The following is a 9,158-nucleotide window of genomic DNA, read 5'->3' as shown; positions in this document are numbered from 1 at the left end:
CAGTAGTTGCAATTAAGAAAGCTTTATTCTTTTCATCGGTTTGAAAGTGTGATATTGATTTTGGCTTTCAAAATCAAAAAAGCAAAGACTTGTTAAAATAAAGTACCCAATAGAGAGCACACCCCAGAGGTATTTCCTGGCTGTTGTCTCAAAGGGATGCTGGCACAGATGAATACCATCCTGGACCCATCAGGTATGTCCTTTACAGAGAGAACAAACAGGCTTTAACTATTAAACTCCTCTGAACAGCATTTTTATTAAGTTATTTAAGATAAAAGCCTGGATAGTTTCTCAGGTTTGCATCTCTCAGACAAATGTCATGCTGTGATCAGCGAAATACCCAGGAGTACCAGCACAGCAGAACCAGCACACCCCCTAGCCAGAGCCCATGGGACAGAAATGGGTCAATCCCTTCCTTTCTCCCAGCTCCCTGGGATGTTGGTTCACACCTGCCCCTGGTTTGGATCACCACGCTCCCAGACACAGGCATCTTGAGGGGGCACCAGCTTGTGCGTGTTCAATAGTCTGCAGGGACAGAGTTCTGTGTGCTGGGGGTTCTGGCAGCGCCAGAGGCTTCCCTCCTCACACACACACACCCAGCTGCTCCGAAGTCGAAGCTGGCAGGACTTGTGCCCTCTGGGTGAGCACCCAGCCCCTTGGCCCTCACCTGCTGGGTCCAGCAGTGCCAACGCTGGACCAGGGCAGAGGCTCCAGCTGCACAACCCAACCCACCCCACTCACAGAACAGAGAGCAGGTTCAAAGTGTATGCAACATTTTATTGAAAAAATACGAATGTTCTGTACATAAAGTACAACTTAATGGGCTTGATAAAATCTCCAGAGACTTATTGGTTTATATGGGTCTTCTTTTCTTCTTTCCCCTCTAAGGGCATAAAGCAAACAATGAAGCAGCAGGTCCCTGTACTGGTGCAAGTGCAATCCCATCGCTGTGCGTGCAGCTCAGCACCTGGCTCTACACGGGACTCCAACATGCCCAAAGTACTTTTGATGGATGGTCTGCAAGAAATTTAAAGCATGGAAGAACTGCACAGGGCTGGTCCTTCAATCCACTGGTGATTCAGAATTTATTGTGAGATCTCTGTTCTCCTAAACAGTCTGCATCTGCATATCCAATATTTCTGACAAATAAATACAAAAATAAATAGGGATCTGGCCTCACAGAACCTGAAGTCTCAGAAGCAACAAAACTTTTAGCAAGCTACATACATAATTTCAACTATGTCAACATAATTTATTTAAATCTCTATCAATAAATGTATTAAAAGTATAAATTCTTACCCAATACTGAGAGTTTAGTTCTGGAAATAAACCCAGAAAAGGAAAGCTTTTTCAGTCCTCTCTTACTTCAGTGTGCTCTTAGAAAATGCTTTATAGCTGAACTTCAGCAGAAACTAGCTGCTATATAATGCACTTCTATCCCCCAAACCTAATATAAAAAGCTTTTTTAATCTTTTTACAGTAACTGGCTTTCATGTCCTAACTTTACATACAGTTACTAAAAATACTGCACATAGCAGTGCTGACTAAAAATAGGTTTAGTGTTAAAACTACATGCACAAATGCTGGGGTACCAAAGCAGAAACTGAATAATGTGGCAGCTTCACAATTTATGTTGCTAATTGGATGGTGTAACAAATACTGCAATCCCAAAAGATATGTATGTCGCAAATGGAAAAACAATGAACAGGACTGGATGAGGAGAAAGTTAGGCAAAAAACCTTTTTTTTTCTTCTCTGTTTAAAACTGGAATGTCCGTAATGGCCAAAAAGAAGGAAAATATAGCCCAGGGCTGGAAGCTTCTAAATCAGGAGTAAATGGTGATGACTTCTCGGCCACCACCTCTCACAAGCAGTACCCTCTCCAGGCCCTCAGTCAAGACTTCCAGAAACTCCATGTCTGTTTCAGTAAAGTCAAGGACAAAAAACATCAAAACCAAAATACACAGGGCCAGCTCACAGCCCTCAGCTCTGGTCTCACTTAGTGCAGGTAACCCCTCTAAGGACCAAAATAGTGTGAGTTTGTGTTATAAGCAATTACCACTTTACAGCAACAAGCCAGTACCCTCCACTCAGGGAAAACTTTGTCACATATTACAGCTCAACAGCACTGGTGGCCAAATGAATTCAAGAGAACAGACTAAAGAAAAACCTTCTGTGTGGCCCAGGCCTTGCCTGAAAGGATACAGTTTTCATCTCCATCAGTATTCTTTGGAGGACCAGGCATGTTGAGGAGCACAAGTCTGGCATCATGGGATCTAGTTACAATGACTTCATTGAGCTTCACTGCTGTGTGCATCCTTCGGACATTGGACTGGTTCCTGTAGGAGAAGCACATCCAGACTTACTGTTAGAAACACACCTCTGAGCACTGCATTATTAAAAAGGTCCTCTAAAAAAAAGCATACTCAAATTTCCTAAATATCCTCTTAAATGTCAACTCAACACAGTGATTTCCTTCAAACTTTAAGATGAAGATACATTAAGACATTTCCCAGACTTACTCAGCTACAGAGAGTCTGCTGGTTTTAAGATCTCTGCAGTCAAGTCCAGTTTAGAAAGTTACAGTGCTCTTCAAAAAGCATGCTTGATAAAGATAATTTAGTGTTGCATAAGAAATTAGAACACAGTTGGGGATGTGCTCTTCAGCCAGGCTCAGTCATGACTGCAGAGCCTCCCATGTGGGCAGCCCTGCCAGGAGCCCTCATCCCTGGCAGCACAGGCACCTCTCCAGACCCAGCAGCACCAAACTCTCTCAGTGGCCTGGGAACCATCACCAAACTCTCTCAGTGACCTGGGAACCAGCACCAAACTCTCTCAGTGACCTGGGAACCAGCACCAAACTCTCTCAGTGGCCTGGGAACCAGCACCAAACTCTCTCAGTGACCTGGGAACCAGCACCAAACCCTCTCAGTGGCCTGGGAACCAGCACCAAACTCTCTCAGTGACCTGGGAACCAGCACCAAACTCTCTCAGTGGCCTGGGAACCAGCACCAAACTCTCTCAGTGACCTGGGAACCAGCACCAAACTCTCTCAGTGACCTGGGAACCAGCAGGAGCCTGGCACCACCGTGCTCAGCCACACTTGCCAGCAGCACACTTCCCTCCTGGTGTTGAACAGCAGTTGGCATCTCCAGAGAAAGGCTGGGCCACTGCAGACTGCAGTCACAGAAATGGGGAAACAGGATGGCAGCCCAGAACAGGCTGGATGTAAGGGGCTTTTCTGGAGGGTTCTATGGATGTTAAGCCCTCCTTCAGGACACTAATCAATCTCTCTGCCTGGCTGTTTACAGGAAACACTTTTACCCAGGTGTCTCTAATCTTGATCACATTTTCAAACTTGAGGAGTCATTTAGTTCAAAAGTTAGGGGAGAAAAGGGAAATAGGTGCAGCATAATCTCACACATCTCTGCTTTGTAAGAATCCAGGCTAAAAGAGGTAAAAGCATGAATTATTTGGAATATATTAACACAAAATAACATCAATTCATGCAAGAACAAAATTCAAAAGTAACCTTTGGGGATTTCAAGCCTTCTTACAGGAAATCAACCATTATTTTGGTAACATAAAAGGAATCCAGAAATAAATAAACTTATCCAAGTTTATATATTAGAATATATTTATACTTTTATTTATTTATTTTATTTATACTTTATTAGAATATATTTATACTTTTGAGGCTTTTCCACTTGAGTTTTTGTCCTCATATTAATGTAATAAAAATAAGTATTAGTAGAAACAAATGAAATATGAATCTGTGCTTTCATTGATTCAGCTCTGCATGATGAGTGAACTCTTTAGTAACCTTGCTGCTCTTCTGAATATTCAGATTTGCAAAAACAAAATTTATATGCACAGAAAGAAGATGTGGTGGGAAAAACCATGTTTATTATGCTAACAGAATAATTTACCCACTGTGAATTACCTCTCTGTTACTTCATGTTCTTATTCAATTTGGATCAAGGACACCCTCTGTCTTCACCACATCAGCTTCAGAAAGCCAGGGACAACACTGAGGCCAGATTATGTTTACAGGAAGTGAGGAAAAAACCAGCAGCAGGAACGTAGCAGTTGTTAGCTAAGTATAGTTTTTGGAAAGGAAGATGAAAACGAAATGTGTGGTTTTCTCTAAGGTGATATTTAAAACTGGCATCTCCCCAGTGATTTGAAGGTGTAGGCTACAAGAAAGGGCTTGTTTAGTGCCCAGAACTGCCAGAACTAACATCCTAGCAGTGTTGTGCAATGAGAGCTTCTCTAAATGAGTAATAATGCCTCCTGCTTGTGTCACACTCTGCTTAGGAAAATAGGTTCAGACTGGAATTGTTTTCTATCCTTAGTTCTCATCAGGACAACTCTTGTAGTTTGTTACATCCTACTTATAATGATACTTAGCTTAAGTAGCTAATCCTGCTCCCTTTAAAACATTGCTAAGACTGCTCAACTCTAGTGCCTTTTCTTCCATCAATACACACAGTTTTCCTGCTTTTATCTGAGAAAATTAAGTCTTTCCTCTCAACCATCTTAATGTACTTCTAATTTAAATAGCAAACTTACACGATTTCCCACCCTCTGAAAGCATGGAAGAGGAAAAAGTACAGGTAGTTAACACCAAATTCAGCAGAATTTCTACAGTAGGATTCAGCCTAAAACAGATTTGAATTCTGATTTATGAGGAAAAAAAATCTGGAACTTTGCCAAGTATGCAAAACTGACTGAGCTCTTCATGTGAGATGCAGGACATCAAAGAAGCCACAGGAGATTCACAGTTTTACACAAAGCCAAAATAGACCTTTACTTCTCACTCTTCAGTGGTAGCACCCCAGCTGTTGTTACATGCCAGTGCTCCTGCAGCAGCAACTCTCAGAGGGTTTATCACACACAGATGCTGCTCCAAGTCATTCATCACCATCTCCACAGCTTCTTCCTCTATGGGTTAAACATCCACACTACACACCAGACAGTGAAATTATCATCTTTTCTTTTAAATTCTGATTAGATCAGTGAAATTATCAGTGTGTTTCATCGAGGGATTTGGGAGACAGTAGGGAAGTTGTCACAGGATTTAACAGTTCCAGTTTAGCATTTGGCTCTACCAAGTGAAATACTGAGGGATGTGTGCACATTTCTTTTCATAGCCAGGTCTCAATGATTATAGCACGAGTCCACACCAAGGATGAGGAAACAAGAGATAATAAAAGCACAGCACATGCAGAGCTTCAGGAGATGCAAAGTGTAGACTTAGAGAAGACTCACGGCTTAATGGCGATGAGATCTCTGAAGCTCCCCACAGCACTGCCTCGGTTCCGCTTCTCAGCATCACATTTCTCCTTTGTCCAGGTCATCTGGATATTCTCAGGAACAGGGTCCCCCTCATCCTCCTCATCTGAGTAGAGGCTCTCCAGACGTGCTATTGAATGTCTGTCCTTGACGAGCTGAGCCTGGAGGGCACATGAGTGGCCAGGTGAACTCAGACTTTATTTTATGTTCTCTGGTGTGCTTTAAATAATTATAGACATTTTGTTCCATTCTATCTTTTATTTTGCTCACTCAATTAAGCCTTCAGGAGAGTTCAGATACCAGGCACCTGCCCTAGCCAAAAGTCTTACATACCAAACTGACTTTGAACAGTTTTGATGGGTGTAAGCCAGAATTTGGACTGACAGAAGCCTGTATCTATACAAGAAAAAAATGTCAGTCCAGCTCACATCGTGACATGGTCAGGAACAACAGACACAACCAGCCCAAAAAAAAAAGTATTTTAGTTTTTACAACTAAAAAAAAGACGGCTCGTCTTTCAAAGCTACGTGTCATAGACATCATAGTTACACGTCCTAAAAGTCCAAACTGGAAAGACATCTTCAGTAGGAAAACAGGATATGCTATAAATTGAGACAAATACCAGATATAAAGGAAAAAAAACAAGAACTACATGCAATTTTGGGAAACAAAGCTACACTAAAAGTATTTCCTTACATCTTTAGAGCACGGGAGTTAAATTTGAGCAGCAGCTACATAACACACTGCTAGGAAGCTCTTTGTGTCATCCCCCTCAGCAGCCCATAGAGAACAACCACAAATGACATACCTCCCTTTCCCTCTCAGTTTTTGTCAGCCTCATTTGCCTCAGCATCTGAGATCTCTGCTCCATCATAAGAGTTCTCTCATAAGTATATGCTGAGATATCACTATTGTGCTGCAGAAATAAGGACAAATATTGTGTTTGTAATCAAGTCATAAGCAAACATCATCACATGCATAATAAAGTGAAAAATGGGCTCAATTCCCTTACCATTTCTACCACTTCTACCTCTGCCTCTATTCGGAGCTGATAGAGGAAAGTAGCCAAATCTTTCTTCATCTGGATGCTGTTATCATCCATCTGAGCAACAGTAAAAATTCTCATTTTGCATTTTCTCCAAACCTGGTGAGGGAACACCAACTCTCAGTTATTTGAACCAGCACAAAACAGAAACTTAGCAACATGTCCATTCCCATTTATCAATACAGGCTCTACAACTGGAGCATGTTTCTTTAAACTAAAGAATGCAGAAATAGGTGGGGAGACATTCTCTGTGTAGCTGCTTACTTTGTGCTGTTTGAGAAGAAAAGGAAGCAACATCAACATGCCTCCATCATGCACAATCCACCACACATCAATGTTGCCTTCGTTGTAACGCTCGTGGTTGCTGGGGTAGAAAGAGACATTTTTGGGAACCAGCAGAGCCAGATGAGCTGCAGTTGTGCAGCGAACAGTACCTGCCCAGGAGGGGAAGAACACAGTCACTTCCAATTCTGCAAGAGTCACTTATGGCTAGAAAAACACTGCTCACTGAGCAAGTGTCAGCCCACCATAAAAGTCATCCCTTAAATAAAGAAAAGTATGTACAGCAAGGCTTGCACAGACAGGTCAGTCCCAGTGACAAAGCCAGGATAAGGCCGACTCACAGAACACAAGCCTTATTTCACACTGGAAAGTAAAGCAGCAACCTTCAAAGCTAAGTATGAGGAGACAGCATCTGCTCTGTTCTAATTTGATTAAGTAACTGGACCACAGCAGAAGGAGAGAGAGGCAAGGAGAGTGTTATCCACTAGAGAAGGATAGGTTAGAACCACTGACAAAACAGAGATTAGCCAGGAAACAAACTACAGTTTGCCACAAAACTGGCATGTCTCAAGACCATAATTTTTTAACCATTCATTAGACACATGAGTTTTAGCTGCTAGATTAATCTTTGAAGATCTTTCTTAGGTCTTCTACCTAAAGGAACTAGTATTTCAAACAGAGCAGTTTTGTGAGAAAATACCTGCTTTACCATCAATACCAGAAAAAAAGACAAACTCAAAACCAGTCTTACAAAGATTCTGTTAAAATCCCAAGTGTGTAATAAACACCTCTCTTCACAACGTCTGATCACACCAAATCTTTAAAGCTCACCTATAAATGTCTTCCAAGACCTTGGATCTTCACTCTGTCTCCAGCCATAGGGCCACCCCAAAACCACAGTGTTGTGCTTCATGCCACCAAGTCCACAGGACTGGATCAAGTGAGCAATTCCTTCCCGAACTTTATTGGCTACAACTACTTGACAAAATCCTTTAACCTTCTCAATTTCCATCATATTCTTAATAGTCTGAAAGACAGAAAAGGAAAAAAATCTCAGTTTTCCTTTCCAAAAGGAACTCCTTTATAGACAGAATATTTCTCTGTCATGAAATTACAATGCAAATTCCGGGTTCACATGTCCATAGGTTAAGCAGATTACAATACAAAGTTCTGCTCATCAGATGTCCTTTATAAAACAAAAGAGAAAACACCCACTTGTTTAAAACACAGTTTCTTTACAAACATCACAATTTCTAACAGATTAAAGTAAGGATTTTTTGGTTTGTGGTATCATCTCTTATTCAAATTAGTAGATAGTGATATCTGTGGAACTATTTCACTTCCCATTTTCTAATTCTATAACATTCACCTTTTTAAACCCAAGGCAAATTGACTTTATTTGGATTTCCAGTTTCAGATTCCCATATACCATGCTGTGTTATACTAAATTTACAAATATAAGCACCAAATCCCCCACACAAGCAAGTATACCTTTAATTGGTTTAAAAACTAAATACACTCAATCAACATACAGCCGATTAATTAGCTTTCCTTTTGTAACAACTTTCCTACAGAAAAAGCCTCTGGGGAAGAAAGTGAATACACTGAAGCTATACAGATGTAAACAGGGCTATGATGTCATGTTTACACAATGAGGAAGATCAAGTAATTTATTAAAAAAATTTCAGGACCATCCTTCAATGGTTTTTGTAATAAATTTATCAACACACTAAAAAAGAACACATTTGCTAAGTTTAACAGTTACTGAAATCACAGAAGCACAGAATCACTAGGTTGGAGGAGACCTTTAAGATCATCAAGTCCAACCCATGCCCTAACACCTCAACTAAACCATAGCATCCAGGGGTGGTGACTCCACCACCTCCCCAGGCAGACCATTCCACTACTTTATCACTCTTTCCACAAAAAAACTTTTTACTTGGAATATTCAGAAAACTAAATAGTCCCCTTCCCTCGATTAAGCAGCACACAGAAACTTCTACAGTCATTATTTCCTATAAATGAAGGCAGTTTTATGCAGTAAGGCTGTTTACAATGGTGAGCATTGATCTGCATTCCCAAAGGCACAACTGGCAGCTGAAACATTTATGCAAGTCCCTTCCTGAACAGCTGTAGCACTGCTGAACTTGTTCTGTGTCTCATGGAAACTTTATCAAGATGCTTTTTTCCACGTATGATTACGAAACAAAATTTTGCATTACCTGCCCACTCACCCCTTTCTACTTCAGGATTTAGGACACTGACCTGCTCAGCAGCCTGGGCTTCTCCATAAGTTTCCAAGAAATTCCCTTGGATGACTGATCCTATGATAGTCAAACCTTTACCAGCTTTTAGCTGGGATGCAAATGTTAACAGTCTTGGGTATTTTACATGCAAATCTTCATCAAGTTTCAGAAGCACCAGCAACTGAGGCCTGGAGAAAATAAAAAAGACAATGTATTTTTTAACTTAAGTTATAACAAAAATACATGTTAAAAAACTGCTTCTCATCACTTATATTGAGCTTAAATTTTAAC

At 40.9% G+C, this 9,158-nt stretch overlaps 1 protein-coding gene across 2 annotated transcripts in view; it reads right to left on the bottom strand.

Moving 5' to 3' along the window:
• Positions 1-770: 770 nt before the first annotated feature.
• The window catches only part of SLC12A4 (solute carrier family 12 member 4), a gene marked incomplete at its 5' end in the record, with an annotated part of 46,614 nt that continues 38,226 nt past the window's right edge, over positions 771-9,158 (bottom strand). For both annotated transcript variants that reach the window (XM_084215437.1, XM_084215438.1), the window contains 8 exons: positions 771-1,917; positions 2,205-2,338; positions 5,271-5,455; positions 6,103-6,210; positions 6,307-6,438; positions 6,604-6,773; positions 7,453-7,648; positions 8,887-9,055. In XM_084215437.1, coding sequence (XP_084071563.1) covers positions 1,826-1,917; positions 2,205-2,338; positions 5,271-5,455; positions 6,103-6,210; positions 6,307-6,438; positions 6,604-6,773; positions 7,453-7,648; positions 8,887-9,055 — 1,186 coding nt within the window. In that variant the 3' untranslated portion in view covers positions 771-1,825. The remainder of the gene's footprint in view (positions 1,918-2,204; positions 2,339-5,270; positions 5,456-6,102; positions 6,211-6,306; positions 6,439-6,603; positions 6,774-7,452; positions 7,649-8,886; positions 9,056-9,158) is intronic.

This window comes from Fringilla coelebs (genome assembly GCF_963513975.1).
Source record: "Fringilla coelebs genome assembly, chromosome: 14".
In the NCBI taxonomy this organism is placed as follows: domain Eukaryota; kingdom Metazoa; phylum Chordata; class Aves; order Passeriformes; family Fringillidae; genus Fringilla; species Fringilla coelebs.
This window is presented reverse-complemented; position numbering and strand designations above follow the sequence as displayed.